The 17105-nt window shown below is 57.2% G+C and overlaps 1 protein-coding gene across 2 annotated transcripts in view; it reads right to left on the bottom strand.

Moving 5' to 3' along the window:
* COL18A1 (collagen type XVIII alpha 1 chain) overlaps positions 1-17105 on the bottom strand; it is a 38133-nt gene that overhangs the window by 6685 nt on the left and 14343 nt on the right. The window contains exons 1-19 of one of the 2 annotated variants that reach the window (XM_017829532.1): positions 11423-12851; positions 6586-7130; positions 3841-3921; positions 3695-3754; positions 3409-3547; positions 3206-3309; positions 3091-3117; positions 2833-3003; positions 2717-2743; positions 2566-2628; positions 2366-2452; positions 2189-2242; positions 1961-2110; positions 1767-1829; positions 1546-1590; positions 514-654; positions 368-430; positions 238-264; positions 93-137 (exon numbers count right to left, since the gene is read on the bottom strand). In XM_017829532.1, the coding sequence (XP_017685021.1) occupies positions 93-137; positions 238-264; positions 368-430; positions 514-654; positions 1546-1590; positions 1767-1829; positions 1961-2110; positions 2189-2242; positions 2366-2452; positions 2566-2628; positions 2717-2743; positions 2833-3003; positions 3091-3117; positions 3206-3309; positions 3409-3547; positions 3695-3754; positions 3841-3921; positions 6586-7130; positions 11423-12722 (3192 nt within the window). In that variant the 5' untranslated portion in view covers positions 12723-12851. Of the gene's footprint in view, positions 1-92; positions 138-237; positions 265-367; positions 431-513; positions 655-1545; positions 1591-1766; positions 1830-1960; positions 2111-2188; positions 2243-2365; positions 2453-2565; positions 2629-2716; positions 2744-2832; positions 3004-3090; positions 3118-3205; positions 3310-3408; positions 3548-3694; positions 3755-3840; positions 3922-6585; positions 7131-11422; positions 12852-17105 lie in introns of those variants that run through there. The other variant, XM_017829533.1, reaches the window with a different exon arrangement.

Raw genomic sequence — 17105 nt, forward strand, 5'->3', positions numbered from 1 at the left:
GAGAAGGATGCAGTAGGGAGCAGCCAGCCCCAGGTTGGGGAGCAAACCCAGGTGCTGGCACACAGCCCATCCCAATCTCCCCATGCTCCTACCTTCGGGCCTGGCAAGCCGGGCTGTCCAGGGCTGCCGACCTCTCCCTGCAAGGAAAGAGGTGTCAGAGCAGCATTCCTACAGGCTGCCTGTAGGTATGCTGCAAGGATGGAGCCAGGGTGAGAAAATGTTGCAAGGCTTCCTCACCTTCGCCCCTGGCAGTCCTGGCAGCCCCTGCAAGCAACAAGGAGACCATGAGCATCGCATGATGACAGGGGGCACGATGGCAGGGAATACCCCAGGATGCCCAGGATGGAGAGGGCAAGAACACAGCTACCTGTGGCCCTTCAGGTCCAGGTGGTCCAGGGGTGAATGACAGCCCCGAGCCCTCCATGTCACCCTAAATGGGGGAAGAAGGGGCTGAGCCGCGTCTGTCCCCAGCTCCAGCTCATCCCCCTCGCCATCATTGCAGTGACCACTTACAAATCCAGCCTCGTAGCCTGGCCCTGGCGGTCCCGGGGGCCCGGGAGGCCCTGGCTGCCCTCGGGGTCCGATGGGCCCAGGAAGGCCAGCTAAACCCATTTCTCCCGGCGGTCCTGCTGGTCCCATTTCTCCTTTGTTGCCCTGCAAAGGGGACAACAAGGGGACAGATGGAAGGTGACAACGGTCCCTGCCTGGAGCCTGCAAGCAAGAGGCAGTACATCCCTTCCCAAATCTTCTTTGGGACAGGACACAGATGCTCTCCACGATGCTCTCCTGTCTGGGGGCTTTGTGGGAAGGGGCACTGCCCAGCTCAGGTATCTTTCATCCCACCAGCTCCCCATGTAATGTCCACAGTGGCCACCAGAGGCTTGTCTAAAGTCATAAATGTGAATAATTTTGCACATGTGGCTGGAGCCAATGCTGCAGCAGAGCTCGGTGCTGGGCAGGGATGCTTGCAGGCATCCCTGGGCTTCCTGATGGTTCTCGGAGCACCAGGATCGGTCCTTATACTCACTGCCACCCCATCTCCCCCTGGGTGCTGGCAGAAGGTTAGAATTAAGGGTAAGAAACCTTAATTTTTGAGATTCTTGCTCCCAGCTCAGGCTGCAGTGGATGGGCCATCCCAAGGGGCAGCCTGGCTCCCAGCAAGCCTTTACTTTCACCTTTAGGGAAGCGTGGTGGAGAGAAGCTGAAGCAGGCAGACAGGAGAGAGTGATGCACAGATGGGGTGTGGGTACCCAAAACCCTCCCGGCAAACTCTCTTCTGTGCCTTGAAACACGCTGGTCAGCTTCCCTGCCTGCCTCTAGCTGCAGCAGTGCCTGGAGCAAAGTCAAGGCAGGGTGGCAAGAGCCTGGTAAGCATCCTTTGGGGGGTCACCAGCTCTGTGCACCCTTGAGCTGTGGCACTGACCTGGGAGAAACACAAATACCAGCATCCCCCTCCCCATTCCTGTGCAAGATGCCCCCCAAGCAGCATCCCTGCCTCCAGTATGCAATGGGACTCCCCCAGAAAACCCAGCCCAGGCACAGTACCTTGGGTCCCGGTACACCGGGGAGGCCGAGGTCACCCACGTCACCCTGGGGAAAAGGAGAAGGAGGGAGAAGAGGGTGTGAAGAAGCTGTCCAGCTCCAGGCAGGAGCACAACGGTGCTCCCTAGCTCAGGAACTGGGACCTGCCAGGAATGTGCCAGGAGTGTTGCCCTGTGAGAAAGCCATCACATGCTCCCAGGGCACGTGGGACAGGGGACACTCACCCGCTCTCCTTTGGGCCCTGGCTGCCCAGCCTCCCCGTCTCTTCCTGGAGGACCCTGAGGACCCTGAAAGATCCCAGGAGCTTGTTCCAGCACAGGGAAACCCCATGGGGCTGGCGGGCACTGAGCCCCCTACTGCTCAGGGTGGCCACAAGGTGGCCCTGGGATGGGTCCCCGTGCCCACTCCATACACCTACCGCTGGCCCTGGGGGTCCAGGGATCCCATCCCTGCCTGGCAGCCCCGGTGGTCCTGGCAGGTCCGTGCGGTTCATCCCGAATCGTCCTGGTTCCCCTGGCAAACCAGGCACGCCAGGTGGCCCTGGGGGACCGGGTGGCCCACGCGGACCCTGGAAGAGAAAGGGGGGCCATGGCTGAGGGTGTCCCCCCACTCCCAGCCGGCAGGGCAGGCACTCACCCCCACTCACCCGCAGGCTCTCCAGGTCACCGCCGAAGCCAGAGCCCTCCATGTCAATGAAGGTCTGAAGGAGAAGCAGGAGGGTGATGTCAGGCACAGGGGGCTGCCCAGGGGCTGTCAGCAGTATCCCTCACCTCTGGGGCTTGATGGATCCCCCTCAGACCCCTGTGTCCCAAGGGGCACTCACCAGCTTGTCATTCTTGGAGGAGGGTCCTGGTGGTCCTGGGGGGCCAGGTGGTCCAGGGGGTCCCCTTGGCCCCATGCCTGGGTCACCCTGGCACAGACAAGAGAGCACAGTTTGTGGGTGCAGCCAAGCTGACAGTGAGAGGAACAGGAGGCAGCAGCATGTGTCGTGTGCTGCCTCCCAACACCGGCACTGGCACTCACCTTCTCCCCCTTCAGACCCGGCTCTCCCGGCATCCCGGGGAACCCCTGGGGCCCCATATCACCCTGTGAAGGGGAGCAGGGTGGGGTCAGCAGGTGGCAAGGCAAGGGGGTGGCTGTCCCCCATCACCCTACCATCCCCCCCGCCACTTACAGGTTTGCCGTCCTCACCAGGATCTCCCTAGGAATGACAGAGAGGAGACAAGTCAGTGTGCAGGTGGGTAGGGTGGGGGGACAGGGGACACCCCAGGGATGGGGGACTCAACTCACGGGCTCGCCATCCCTGCCAGGGGCTCCATCTTTCCCTGGTGGCCCTGGGGGACCAGTGACCTGCTCCACCACTGAACCATCAGTGTGCCGAGAGAGGGTCCCGGGTGGGCCGGGGTCACCTGGTTCCCCTTTTTGGCCCTTAGAGCCAGGGTAGCCAAATCCAGCACTGCCCTGGGGAGGAGAGGCAGATGGGGATGGGTGGCACATCCCTGAGGTGGCAGCCTCAGGCTTTGTCCCAGCTCACCCAGCAATGCTCACCTTGATGCCCAGGTCTCCCTTCTCCCCCTGAGGATCAGAAACAGAGCGGAGCAGGTGTCAAACATGGACATGTCACTGACACCCTCGAGTCCCCAGGGACCGTGCTCTCACTCACCTTTTGGCCCTTGACACTGCTTGTCCCCATGATACCACCAGTCCCTGAGTCCCCTTTCAAGCCACGTTCGCCCTTCTCCCCCTTTTCACCTTTGAGGCCGGTGCCTGTCGGAAAGGAAAAGGGAGCCGGTTGTGCTTGGGGATGGCCACGCCACCACCTCCCCACTTTTGTGCCCCTGGGAAGGGGAAAGCTGCTGGAATTACCTCCCATGGAGACCCGCAGGGTCTCCTCTGCTCTGGTCCTCTCAGCTTGCTGCGGGGACCCCCCACTGCTCCTCGGCCCGCTGCCCCCCGCCACGGGGGGAGAGGTGACAGGGACAGCATCCACCAGCCCTGGGACACCCTGTGCCAACAACGAGGGGACACCGTGGTGCCGTTCACCTCCCAGTGCCTTCCCATAAGGAACAGGTGCCGGGACACCATGAAGCATCCCATCACCTTGACCACGGAGGGCCCTCATCCCACTGAAATTCTGTGGGCAACAACTCACCCCGACCTTCCCCGAGGGTTGGTGTCCACCTTCTGCCCCACTGCCGAAATCACCGGAGAGCTGTGTGGAGCAGGGATGAGAGGTGAGCTGGGGGCATTGTGGGGGGCACTCCCTGAGCCTGCCCCACTCGGGCTGCCAGCGCTCACCTCCGTGTCATCCTCCTCTTCCTCGCACTGGCGCTCTGCCGCCCGCGGGTCCCCTCGCAGCTTCAAATCGGCAATGACCCCCTGGAAGGAAACCATGGATGGATGGGTGACACAGAGAGACACATCACGAAGCCACTCTGCCATGATGTGACCTGTTGTGCCACTTGGCCACCGTGTCCTCAAGTGGGAGGAGAGGGAGGGATGAGATCCGCTGTCAACAGTGCGAGCAGCTGGATGAGGTCACCACCCAACTGGGGGCATTTGCTTGCAAGAGGAATTTATATAATTTTTATTATGTATAAAAATATATTTGTAATACATTATATTTATTATATCTTTAACTTAATCTACTTATAATGTATTCACATTATAATGTCACAGCTAGCCTGGCTGAACTGCAACTGCCCTGATCCTTGTTTTCTCAAGCCCATTATGTTTCCTTGCCCGGACACGGCACACTGTGCTTTCAAGCCAGCCCAAATATTATTTTAGGTGAGTTGCCCAGAGAAGAGACACCAAGGAGGAATTATCTCCCCTTTCCAAGCTTGCTTCCCACCATGGTCCCTTGGTCCTCCCCACCAGGATCAGAGGGATGGGTGGCATCCCATCCTGGCAACATCCCCAGCAGCACAGCACCCCTGTGTCCCACCTCAGCAGCAAGGACCTAAGCTGGGTTCTGGGATGTGCTGGCTGACCCCACTTGCATTGGGAGCTGTGAGGTTTAGGCTGGTACACACACACCCTCCCCAGCTGAGACCAGGATGCTACAGGGGTTTGTATCCTTAGGAAGGGATTTGTGGTGATTTCTTGAATAAACAAGTGGCCTGGATGCACAGAGTGCTTGCAAAATCCAAATAAACAGTAAGGAAGTGCAGATTATCCTAGGAAATACAAAATGTGGGCTGCAGGGACAAGGGCCTGCCAGCGGTCCTTGCATGAGGCAGGCAACCCTTGGAAGAAGAGAAACAAGGAGCACAGCTAAAAAGGCCCCTGTAAAAGCACTGCTGGGTGGCTAGTCGGGTCCTGGCCCCTCCCTCTTCTCAGCCCACCTGGTGCCAGGTCTGGCACATGGCTTGTCAAGCCATGCTGGTGGTGCTGGGCAGGGGCTGCGAGGTTGAAACCTGGGGCTTGCCAGGGGCATTGGAAGTAATCCAGTTCCAAGCCCTGAACTGAGGCATTCCCATGAGGGATGGTTATAGGGGCCCTTTTTCAGATTGTTTGCTCCAATAAAGGGGGCAGCAGCACTGTAGATCTTACAGTGAATCCACAGAATCACAGAATCATTCAGGCTGGAAAAGCCCTGCAGGAGCAAGTCCAACCATTCCCCCAGCACCGCCAGGTCCCCCACTAAACCATGTCCCCAAGTGCCACATCCAGCTGCAAACAAACGCTCCTGCCAGACCCCATCTAGGACCCCATTACCCTCTGGGTAAGTGCTGTCCCACGGGCTTCTGCATCACCCGCAGGCTTTGCCCCCCAGGTTCCATGCCACTGACACAAAGGTGACTCTGGAAGGAGCAGAGATGCCAGGACACCCCTCCAGCTGCCTGCCAGCAGCTCATCCTGAGGCTTGACCCAGGGCCAGCTTTTAATCTGCTCGATGCCCTGTTAGTTCCAGATAACGCGAGTCAGGGCTGGACAGCGATGGAAACACCACGAGGCAGTCAGATGCTGCTCCCTTCTCATCCAGCCAAAGCGGTCAGCCTCCTTCCCTCGATGGCCAGCTATTCCCCATGGGAAAACCGGGGGTGGGCGGTGGGATAAGGGGTTTGGCAAGCTTGGGAGCATCACCTGCTAAAAGGTCTGCTCTGCTCCAAGCTGTTGCTTTGCCTTCCATATGGTGCCAAACCGCCTCCAGCTGGGGAGAGGAGATCCTCCAGGGCCATGACCTGGCCCTCCCAGCATGTTCAAGAGCAAAAAAATTGCTCTTCAAGGGCAAAAAGTGGCTCTGCCTGAATCCCAGTGCACACCAGTCTGTAGCCCTTCAATGATTAACCCCTTCCTGGGGGAGCTTTCCCAGACCAAAGCCATTCAACTGGGAATGTGGCAGCACAGTCAAGATGATGTTTAAGCTCAGAAACGTACTTTGCAAAACTTCAAGAGTATTGCCCCCCTCGGCAGAGCCTCTGTTGCTGGGCAAATCCTGCTCAACCCAGGAGAAACCTGAACATTCCTCTCTTCAAGCACTGCAGGGGATTTCCATGTCAGTTGAGTATTTTCCCCACACTTTCCATAAACCTTATCTAGAACGTGAGTCCTGATCAAAGCACAGGCTGAGCTATCACATCCCTCCTCACTCTCCAAAGCCTTCCTGGAGATACCGCTCAGCATCAGCCAACAAAGATATACTCCAGCCCAAGCATTTTTTCCAGCTAAGAGATATTTTCCCAGCCAAGGCAGCTCCTCTACCAAAGGAGTTGAGTATTTTCAGCAATAGTGAGATCTGAAGAGGCTCTGTGAGTTTGCTGGGAAAAGGGACGGGCAACGGTGGCTGCTGTAGGGCACCCCCATGTCCTCCTGCCAGCCCAGCTTGAGAGCTTTGCCTTGGTGAGCCCCAAGATGATAAAATTAGAGGCATCTCAAGACACCTTTTCCCCCATTTCAGGTGTCCCCTTCCCCAGGGACACACACCGAGTGTGGCCTCTGGTTGTCTTCCAGACAAAAAGGACAGTTCAACAGGCACAGCCGGTGTTATGTCTCTCGAGGCTTCTTGGAGATGCACCTTGGGGTGACCCAAGGCCTTACCTGGTATTTATCCGGGTCAGCCCCTCCAGCCTGAGCAACAAAGAGCCCGGAGCCATCTTCCAGCTCCATCTCGTCTGGGGAGCGCTCAAAGTGGACCCGCTCATGCTCCTCGCAGTCCAAGTAGAGGATGACTTCATCCTCCTCCACGCTGATGGCAAAGCGTGTCCACTGGTTGAGCAAGGTGGGCACGGTGAAGGTGGCTGCCGGATACGAGCTGGGCGAGCCCGGTTCCGTGTAATAGAAGATGATCTGCTGCTTGCCTGCCCGCAGCTCCGAGAGCTTGACGCCCACGTAGATGATGCTCTGCGAGGAGTCCGTGATGGCAAAGAGCACACCGGCCCGGGGGGTGGTGGGCTGGATGTGGAACAGGAGGGAGAAGTCCCGGTAGAAAGGGCTTGGCAGGTGGTACCGGGCCACCTGGCCCGTGTTGGCATTGGGACCGAAGACATAGCCAGGGTTGTTGTCAGGGCCATAAATTTTGAGGATCTCCTCCGGTGGCGGGTCTCCGATGAGCTCCAGGAGGCTGACCTCGGCACTCAGGTTCTCTGCAGGAAGAAAGGAAGGGGATGGTCACAACCAGCCATGCAAGGATGGTCACTCAACAAGGTGCCTTGGGGGGACACCCCTGGCCACACCTCCCCCAAATGCAGTTCTTCAGTGGCTCCCTCCGCTCTCCCTCCCCAGGGACCGAGATTTTCCTTCAGGCTGTGGGTTGGCCAATGCAGCAACCTTGAGCTGCTCCCATCAGACCATTCAGATGTGACTCCCAAAATGCACCCAATCCCTGCAGCTGGCCCTCCAACTGCAGTTGGGACACCATAGCATGGTTTGCGTTGGAAGAGACCTTAAAAATCATCTAATTCCAATTCCCCTCCCATAGGCAGGGACACCTTCCACTAGACCAGGTTGCTCAGAGTTCCCTGGATGGGATAAAACCAAAGGGATCTTGTCCACGTTAGGGGGATGTTGCTGGAGCACCAGGATGTTGAACAACCATGGAGCCCTGAGGAAGTGTGCTGCACCCATACCTGCTCTGGGGTCACAGTGACCCCTCACATCATCCCGGAACAGCATCCTAGGGTCACCCCCGCTAGGAATAAATCAGAACCATCCCCTTGCAACACCCTGGGAACGCGGCTCAAGCCAGCATGCCCCGTCAGCTTCCCAGATGCTCTCAATTGGCGGTCGCCTCCTTTCCCAACTCCTACTGAGAATTAGAGAATTAGGGAAGTTCTGCTGGAGACCGTCTCTCCTCCCCGATGCAGCTGAACATCTGGTCAGGGTGAGCTGGCCGTCTGTCCGCCAGCTCCCGTTGTTTTGGCAGCAAGCACATCCTCATCGCCCACACACTGGGTGCTGGATTCCTCCTCTCCTATGTCAACTGCTCGGGGTCAGTGCCAGCTCCATGGGAGTGAACATGCCGGGTGCTTTTTAACCTCTCATTTCCTAGGAGTGAGGAAACCCAACCACCCTGGCTCTGAAACAGCTGAGGGATCTGCACTGGAAATGAAACAAATGCTCAGTGCTGATTTTTGGCCCAATCCTGAGCCAGGAGCAGGAGCTGAGGCAACTCAATGTCCCCAACTCCTTTCCTAGTTTTCATGTGAGCGATGGGGGAATTAGACGTGTATCCTGGAGTATCCTGGGCTGAACCTAGGAGGATCAGCCAGGAACCTCCACCCAGCTCTAGAACCAGGCATTGTCCTCCAGAGCTCTTAAAAAAAAAAAAATTAAAAAAATAAACTAAAAAAAAATAGAAAGAAGGAATCAGTCCAGCCTTGCCCAGCCTGGAAGGAAAACACATCTCTTGGGACGGTGATGAAAACCTGGGTGGCCCTTCCAAAGCCTGAGGGACAGGGAGCATTCCCAGTTTGCCCCTGCTGCCGAGCCCCAATGCCAGTGCCACCTCCGTGACAGGGACCTAGCAGTGGGGACATTAGAAATGCCACCAATTAAAGGTGGGGGCAAATTTTTACTCTGCCAGACCCCAGACCCACTGATCCTCTTCTGAACTCTGAAACTGTTCAGTATCCACCCTGCTCCCCCAAGACCCCAGTTCCTCCCAAGCCTGGCAACCCCAAAACTGACCTGACTGGGAGAAAACCTCACTCCCGGTCTTCCACCAGTTCTAGCCCCCTCATATGCCCTCCACTGGGATCAGGCTTCCACACAGGGCAACCCCAGTCTGCTTGGAGGTGAACCTCTGGATCCTGAAGCTTGGCATCCTTTCACTCTCAGATGCGTACAGCCCTACACCAAAAATGATGGGGCGAGCAAGTGGGGCTCCCTCAGACTCAGACTGGCACCCACCCACAAGTTAGTTACCCCCTGCTCAGGCCCCCCACAAGCTTGCTCTAATTGCAAATGCCAGGATGCAGGGATAGAGCTTATCTGGTGTTGGAGGAAGCCAAATTCTCAGCAGCTTTAGGGGAAAAGGAAACCAGAGCTTCCTCCCAGGGATCTACATGGGTGTAAGAGCCAGCACTGCAATTCCTGCAGCCAGACAAGTCATTGTGTCCCCTCACCAGGGCTCAGGATGACGGGGGACATGCTGAAAGAGGCTTTTGTTAGCAGTGTAATTTTCAACCACGCTCCCCTTGGAGCTCTGGGAGCCTCCCTCCTCTCCAAACACGCCACTTGCCCCCGAGTCTGGAGTGGGAGCTGGGTGCCAGCACTTCCCAAAGCAAAAGGAGACACACCCTTTCCCTGAGTGACAGCAGGCAGAGGCCAGATGGGGACTGGGGAGCAGAGGAGTAAGTGGAGACCCCTTCAAATGTCTGCTCCCCTCCAAAAGCCAAGTGTCCCTTCTCATCCACCAAACGTTTCAGGCCATGCCTCCTTTTTCCAAAAGAGATCCAGAGCCCAAATATTGCAGTCCATGATCCTTGTGGCAAACCGGCAGCATCTATCATGGAGCATGGAGAGATGGCAGAAGCTGCAGGTTTGGTTCTGGCAAAGGATGGCTGTGGGGATGTCTCTTGCTGCAGTGATTCTGCCATTGGAAAAGTCCCCGGGATGCTCCAAGCCACCATCCCGCTCCGCCATGACTTTCCTGGCTAGCTTGAGCCAAGGCTGCCAGCGTGGCCCTGCACATCCCATCCCAGCTGAGATGCAGGGGACCTCCAGCATGCAGGAGCATCTCAAGTCATTCCATGGGGTGCACCACAGCCCCCACTCACTGCTGACGCTGCCCATCTGAGACACCATGGCGCAGTCTTGGATGGGCATGCACCTCCCCTCTGAGCATCCCCATGGTCCCACTGCATCCCCCCAGCAAACAGAGACTCTTTGACACTGAGAGGACCATGTGTGGGACCCTTGTCTGCCACTACCCCCTCCTCTCTCCCCCCTACCCCCACAACGCCCCTCTGGCTCCTCGTTGGCATCTCCCGGCTATCACCCGAGGGCACGGGGCCGGCATGGGAACACAGCCTCTTTCAGAGAATTTGCGGGGGGGGGGGGAGCTCCTGCTTTCATCCCAATGTGCATTTCTCCAGGCACCAGCCACCTCCCTCGCACCCCACCTCCCTCTTGTCCCTTCACCCCCTTGCCCGAGGCATGTCTGGGTCCCCCCGTTTGACACACAGAAGGGTCACAACCACCAAATGACTAAGCTGGAGGTGAAGTAACCTCTCCTGCTTTTCTGAGCAGGCAGGGATCAAACATTAGCCGTCGGGTGAATCATTAACCCCAAAGTAAAGGGCTGTTCCAGGAGGGGGGAGCGTGCCCGCACGGCCACGGGTCACCTTGAAACCTCCTCACCACCATGGTGCTGCGGTTGGGTGGCCACAGGACAGAGGTCTTTCCCCTGCTCCCATGGGGAGATGCCAGGTCTCCAAGTGTCCCAATCCCAGGATGGACACCCCAAAGCACTGTGGCACTGGGAAACCAGCCCTGAATGCCAGCATGATGTTCTTGGGGAGCATCTCCTGTCCTGACCACTAGGACACTGGGTTTCACCAAGGGTAATGCTCAGCCTTGTGGAGGGAGTCAAAACCTGCTGGTTCTCTGAAAAAGCCAAGGCTGCATGGAAAGTGGTTTTGGACTCAGCAGCATCCCATGGGGACAAGGTAGCAGCATCCCTCAGCGCCTGGGGGCAGTTTTGGGAGGAGAGACACAACATAAGGATGTCACCCAGCCACGTTACCTGCAGAAGCATTAATAAAGACACAAGAATACCCTTCATCCTCCTCAGGGAGAGCATCGCAAGGCAGAGGCAGGCGCCCACCAGCCAAGTGAATCCAACACAGGTCTCTGACGGCCTCGCAGAAGCCCTGGCACGGTGGGGGGGTTACGGGGACCGAGGCACTACACCCGGGGAGCAGCAGCAAGCAGAGGAACCACTCCAGGTAGCGATGGCACCGCGATTCAAGCAGCCCCTCCCACTCATGCAAAGCCGCCCGAATTTCCTCCTCGCTGCTGTGGTGGAGGTAATTTGGCAATCGGACATGGCTGGTGCCCAGTACGCTGCAGAAGGGCAGGTGGGTTGGGATGGGCAGGCAGTGGCTGGCAGCTGGCATCAGTCCAGGAAAGAAGGATGGGAGCCCCACGCCACTACTACCGTAGAGCCGCATAGTGGCAGTTAGTAAATTGAACTCAAGAGGATTGGAGTTATCAGCAAGAGGAGGATTCACACCATTATCCACCCTCTGGTTAGGCAAGGGGGAGCTCTGGCTCCTGTTCGTGCTGGTCAGGGCCAGCCCCCGGTGGCCAGTGCCGTGCCATAGGTTCGGTGATGCTTCACGGTGGTGATGGGGAGGTTGTGCCACGGGGTCCTGGAATGGCACTGCCTGCTTATGGGTACTGTCACCTGGTGAGAAAGGAAAAGGGGCACTACCTGGCTGGGGACCTCCTGGTCTCTGCAAGGACATCCATGTCTCCATTGCTGTGGGGGTCCCTGTCCCCAGGAGCTCCGAGTTCTCGATGGTCCCTGTTCTCAGGAGCTGTGGGTCCTCGGTGGTCACTCTCCCCAGGAGCTGTGGGTCCTCAGTGGTCACTGTCCTCAGGAGCTGTGGGTCCTCAGTGTTCCCCAGGAGCTGTGGGTCCTCAGTGGTCACTGTCCTCAGGAGCTGTGGGTCCTCAGTGTTCCCCAGGAGCTGTGGGTCCTCAGTGGTCACTGTCCTCAGGAGCTGTGGGTCCTCAGTGTTCCCCAGGAGCTGTGGGTCCTCAGTAGTCACTGTCCTCAGGAGCTGTGGGTCCTCGGTGTTCCTCATCCCCAGGAGCTCTAGGTCCTCAGTGGTCCCTATCCCCAGGAGCTGCAGATTCTCGGCAGTCCCTGTCCCCATGAGCTGTGGGTCTTCAGTGGTCCTCATCCCCAGGAACTGTGGGTCCTTGGTGGTCCATGTCCCCAGGAGCTGTGGGTCCTTGGTATTCCTAATCCCCAGGACCTGTGGGTGCTCGGTGGTCCCCGCCCTCAAGAGTTGCAGATCCTTGTTGCTCCCTGCCCTAAGGACCTGCAGGTCCTCAGTGGCCCCTGTTCCCAGGAGCTGTGGGTCCTTTGTATTTCCCATCTCCAAGAGCTGTGGGGACTCAGTGGTACCTAACTCCAAAAGCTGCTGGTCCTTGGTGGTCCCCATCCTCAGGAGTTGCAGGTCCTCAGTCGTCCCTGACCCCAGGAGCTGTGGGGACTTGGTGGTACCCAACCCCAGGAGCTGTGGGTCTTCAGTGGTCCCTGACCCCAGGAGCTGCATGTCCTTGGTGGTCCCCATTCCAGGCAGCTGTGGGTCTTCAGTGGAGCTGCCGACCACATCCTGCCCAGGGGCAGGTGAGGTGCTGTGAGGAGGAGCGATGCTGGGCTGTGCCATGCTCTCCATCAGCCCTGAGACATTCCTGTCCCACTGCTCTGTGGTTTTGGCTGCGGTCCCCTCACCCGTAGGCGCTGCTGTACCAGGATCTGGCTCCTGCTGCTGTGGGGTGGTGACATTCCTCACCATCTCATCACCCCACGTCCCTGGGGACAGGCTGGGAGCAGGAGCTGCCGCTGAGGGTAGTGGCTCTGAGGCTGGGATTCCCTTGCTGGGTGTTGCTGGGCTTCCAGTGGTCTTCGTGCTGTCCCAAATCCAGTCCAGGAATTGCGTTTCAGAGGAGGAGAAGCAGCTAGCCAGGAGGAGTAGAAACCCCAAGGAAGGTTGGGCCATTGGAAAGGGAAAAGGAGCTCTGTTGCCTCCAAGAGCAAAATGGAGGAAGGAAAGGAGGGAAGAGGCAGGAGTTTTGCCCCAGCCAGACTCCCCGGAGCACTCACATCGCTTTCTCCTCCCAAGCTCCAGCACTCGACCTTTCAAACCGGAGCGGAGCAGTGGGAGGAGTGGCCGCGCCGGGCTCGCTAAACCCTCCTCTCCCCAGCGCCAACCTCCCACTCCCGGCACAGCCCCTCCGGGACTCCGCCGCCTGGCTGGGGACCCACCTGAGTCCCCCAAAACCTCTGGGAGCCAAGCCAGACTTCAGACGCACCCTACTAGCTGTTCCAGCAGCTGCTGCCAGCTGTTTAACTCCTTCCTGCCCAGAAAATCCTAAATCCTCTCTCTCTGCTCAGGTGGCTCTGGTTAAATCGACAGCTGTACCTGGTGGGGTCATGCATGGACGTGGCCCCCATGGATGCCACTAGTTTCAGTGGGACACCCTGCTCCAGGGCTTGGGAAAAGGTTATAACTTCAGAGCAAAACAGAACGAGGAAGGAAAAAAAAAAAGCCAGAAAACATTTCCAATATTTCCACTGGCCGGAAACACAACGAGTCCCAAAAGTCAAGTGTTTAAAGCCTCTTTCCCGTCTCAGTTACAGGGCCAGGACCCCCCAGGTGCCGTTGCAGGACGGCAAAGGGGGGCACTTGCAACCCCCCCCAACAGGCATCACACGCCAGACACGTCTCAAAGCCAGGTCTGAGCAATCACAAGTTTTCCAATCACAAGTTTTCTTGGAGCCCAGGACACAAATCCCTCCAGGCAGCACTGGGACTCTCCCACACCCCAAAAAATTGAATTGTTCTTCACCTCAGCTGAAAAAAATTCCCCCCAAATACACTCATCCAGCCTGTTTTCCCATATCAGCATTGTCCTGCTCTGGTGACAATGCCCCCTGTTCCTGGGGATCACTGAGCCCCTGGTCCCCTGCAGGGATGGAGCACACCCACGGCCCACACTGCCGTGGTGACACGGGGCAAGTCACCTTCAAGGCTCAAAAAGTGTCCCTGAGAAGGGATGTTGATGGGGAGGTGACAAATTTGGCTCTCCTTGGCCCCATGACCGGGAAAGTCACAGTCTGCCGCAACACGGTCCTACAGTGTAGAGCTCTCCTGTTGCTCTGGTTTAAAAACATCCAGGAAAATCACCGAAACCAATGTTCAGATGTCCATTTTGCTTTACACAACATTTCCCACACTGCCTTTTAAGCAAAACGGGTGAGATTTCCCCTTAAAATGGGAGCTGGATGCTGTTGCCAACAGCCTGCCCCATGACTGATGCTGTTAGGGGCGCCTGTTGCGGACCAGCCCACCGCTAATCCACACGGAACGCAGTTTTGTCTGTATGTCAGAGTTTCCACATGCCCCCCCCCCCCGAAGCTCCTGTGCTCCCATCAACCTGAAGAGAGAAGCCAGGCATCTGCCAACCCTCCCTGGCGTGTTCGGACAGGACCCTGCTGCGCCCGGCTCTGCCACCCTGGGGCCAGGGCACGGTGGCACAGCATGGTGTGGGACCCCCCCTCACCCTTGTGTCCTTGGCACACCCGAGAGGGGTATGAATGGCTACTGCCCCTCTCCCACTTGGTGGGATGGAAAAGCTTGGTGTTCCCACAGGCTCTTCCCAAAACTGGGGGGGGGGGATAAGTAGGGTGACAGCCAGCAGCAGGGATGTGATCCAAGCCCCCCACAGCTGCCTCCTGGAGCCAGTGGGGAGCATCATGCGCCCTGATGAGATGCCTCATCTCAGCCGGGAGGATTTCGGCAGCAGCACCATGCTGGGGTACCTCAAGCGTGTGCAGACATGATGGCCAGCCAGAAAAATTCCCATTTCTCCCTTCTATTGGGATTAGGCAGCTCATGATAGTGGAGTGGAACAGCAATCCCGTGAGGTGCCCTCGTTAAGTCAATGATCTTCGTTTCACTGCACACCTCCATGCCGGCAGGTCCCAGGGGAGGAGCCAGGGCTGGGGCATCCCAAAATAAGGGACTTGGGATTTCCAAAATGGGCACTCAAGAGGGTGGGCTGGTGCCACAGGTGGCACTAGAGCGTCTGGACCCAGCGCACCCAGCTCCACCACTGACCAAGCAGCCAGGCACTCGGAATGTGCCAGCTGGTGAAATATTTTGGAGAAGTATTTCCCCAAGGAGAAGTCATGGCAGCTGGTTTGCAGGGAAAAGAGCAGGGAAAAGCCCTTGTTTTAGCCTCCTCCAGGCTGAAGGCTCCTAAAAAGCACTTTGCACACTCCACAGGATGCTGCTGCCAGCACGTCATAACCTTGAACTTCTTTAAAAGCAAATTTGGATCCTCATTCTGGTCCCAGTTCCCTCCCAAATAGGCTGGCTGCATCTTCCCAAGGCCGTGCAGCATCTGGTGGTGCAGCACAGTCCATCTGGAAAAGGAGGATTAGGTTGCCCTGAGGCACTGAGGGCTTGGTCCTGTCCCAGGAGAAAAGAGAGGGAGAAAAAGAGGGGGGAAAATGGGAAAAGAAAGAAAAATGGTGGGGGGAAAGTGTGGAGAGGGGAGGAAAAAAGAGATTAGGGGAAGTGTGGAAAAAGAGAGTTGGAAGAAGAGAAGGGAAAAATGAGGTGGAGGAGAGAGTTGGGAGAAAGGAGAAAAGAGGAAAAAAACAGATTGGAGAAGGAAAAAATGAGAGGGGGAAAGGAGAGAGAAAAGAGGGGAGAAAGGAGAAAATAGGAAAAACAAGAGGAGGGGGAAGGGAGGGGAAGAGAGGAGAAAAGAGAGGGAGACAAGGAGAGAGAGGAGAAAAGGGGAAGGGGAAGAGGAATGAAAAAAGAGAAGGAAACAAAAAGATAAAGAGAGGAAAAAAGTAGGGAAAGAGAAAAAAGAGAGGAGAAAAAAAAAAGAGGAGGAAAAAAGAGCCTGTCATGCAGATTTCAGACCTGCAGCATCCCATCCATGGTTAAAGAACACCGATGATATTCTCTAAGGGCCAAAGTGGGGCCAAGCGAGCAGGTTTCAAGCGACCCCGGCAGCTTGGGGTGGCTCCCTGCAGGATTTTGGGAGTGGACAGGGACCCTGCCCCAGCCCAGCTCAAAAATTCCCCCCTCCACAGCCCGAGGACTCCCCAGCAAGAGCTGGGTGGGCAGAGATGGACAGATGGATAGACAGGCAGATGAACTAGTGGATGGACAGACAGACGGACAGCAGAGGGAGCCTCAGGCCGAGCAGTGCGCAGGAGCGTCCTCGGGACATCCCACTTTGCTGGACCCATCCCGGTGATGCCCCATCCCGGTGGCCATCTTGGCCACCAGCCCAGAGCTCACTGAGGTCTGGGCAGAGAGCGCAGGTGAGGGGTTGTCATCTGCAGCCTCCTTCCTCCCGCTGCTCAGACCTCTGGGGAGGGCCTCACAAACCACGCGGGGACCCCAGGTTCAGATCCTGAGCCCCAAAAGATGAAGTGCAGCTGCAGAAAGAGTTTTAATGCCAAGAGATTGAGCCACAGAGGGTAAGACACCCCCCAGGGAAGGAAACCTTGACACCAGCACAACCTTGACAGCGGTACAGCTAGAAGGAAGGAAGGAAAAACAGAAGGGGAAGGAAAGAGGAAAGAAAGGGAAAGGAAGGGAAAGGAAGGGAAGAAAACTGAGAGCAGCACAGCCAGGATGCTGGAGGTGGGAGCGCTCATGCACTGAGCAGAAAAATTCAGGGACTGTCAGCAGCAGATGGCATCTATAAATCCTAATGACATTTGGGATTTTAATCCATTCTCCATCTAAAAACCCAGACAGCAGTTAAAAGGCCCTCATTGAGACGCATGCCGAGGATGTTGCCACATCCCAAGCCATTGACCTCCCAGCCCTCGGAGAGAGGCAGCAGGACCCAGCCCATGGATGGGCGCTCAGCCAGGGAAACGCGAAGGCAGGGGATAAGGATGCACGGGGCCAAGCAGGCAGGAGTGACAGCACCATCATAGCCCCAGAATTGACACAGGTGCCGGTTTGCCAGGACTTGCCCTCGGGCCAGCATTTCCCCCCACAGCCTCTAGCTGTGCAACACCAGGGAGCCCCCGGGACAGCAGCATTCCTAAACATTTACTCACCGAGAGCCAGAAACATCCTCCCGGCAAATTCCTCGATAAGATAAACCATGAAAATGTCACGACTGCCTGGGGGAGCCATCAAATAACCCCAGGGGGAAAGCACGGTGGCTGTGCCCAGACCTTACCAGGTCCTCCTCCTGCTCCCAAACTGAGCAGAGCTAGATGAGGCACAGCCAGGAGATGCTGCTGTCCCCCTCTGCCCCATCAGCATGAACAGGACAAGGCAGCAGAGAACTGGGGCTGGGGTGCCTTTGACCCACGAGATGCCCTGGGGGGAATGGAT

This window comes from Lepidothrix coronata, unplaced genomic scaffold (genome assembly GCF_001604755.1).
Source record: "Lepidothrix coronata isolate B3197 unplaced genomic scaffold, Lepidothrix_coronata-1.0 Scaffold165, whole genome shotgun sequence".
Classification (NCBI taxonomy): domain Eukaryota; kingdom Metazoa; phylum Chordata; class Aves; order Passeriformes; family Pipridae; genus Lepidothrix; species Lepidothrix coronata.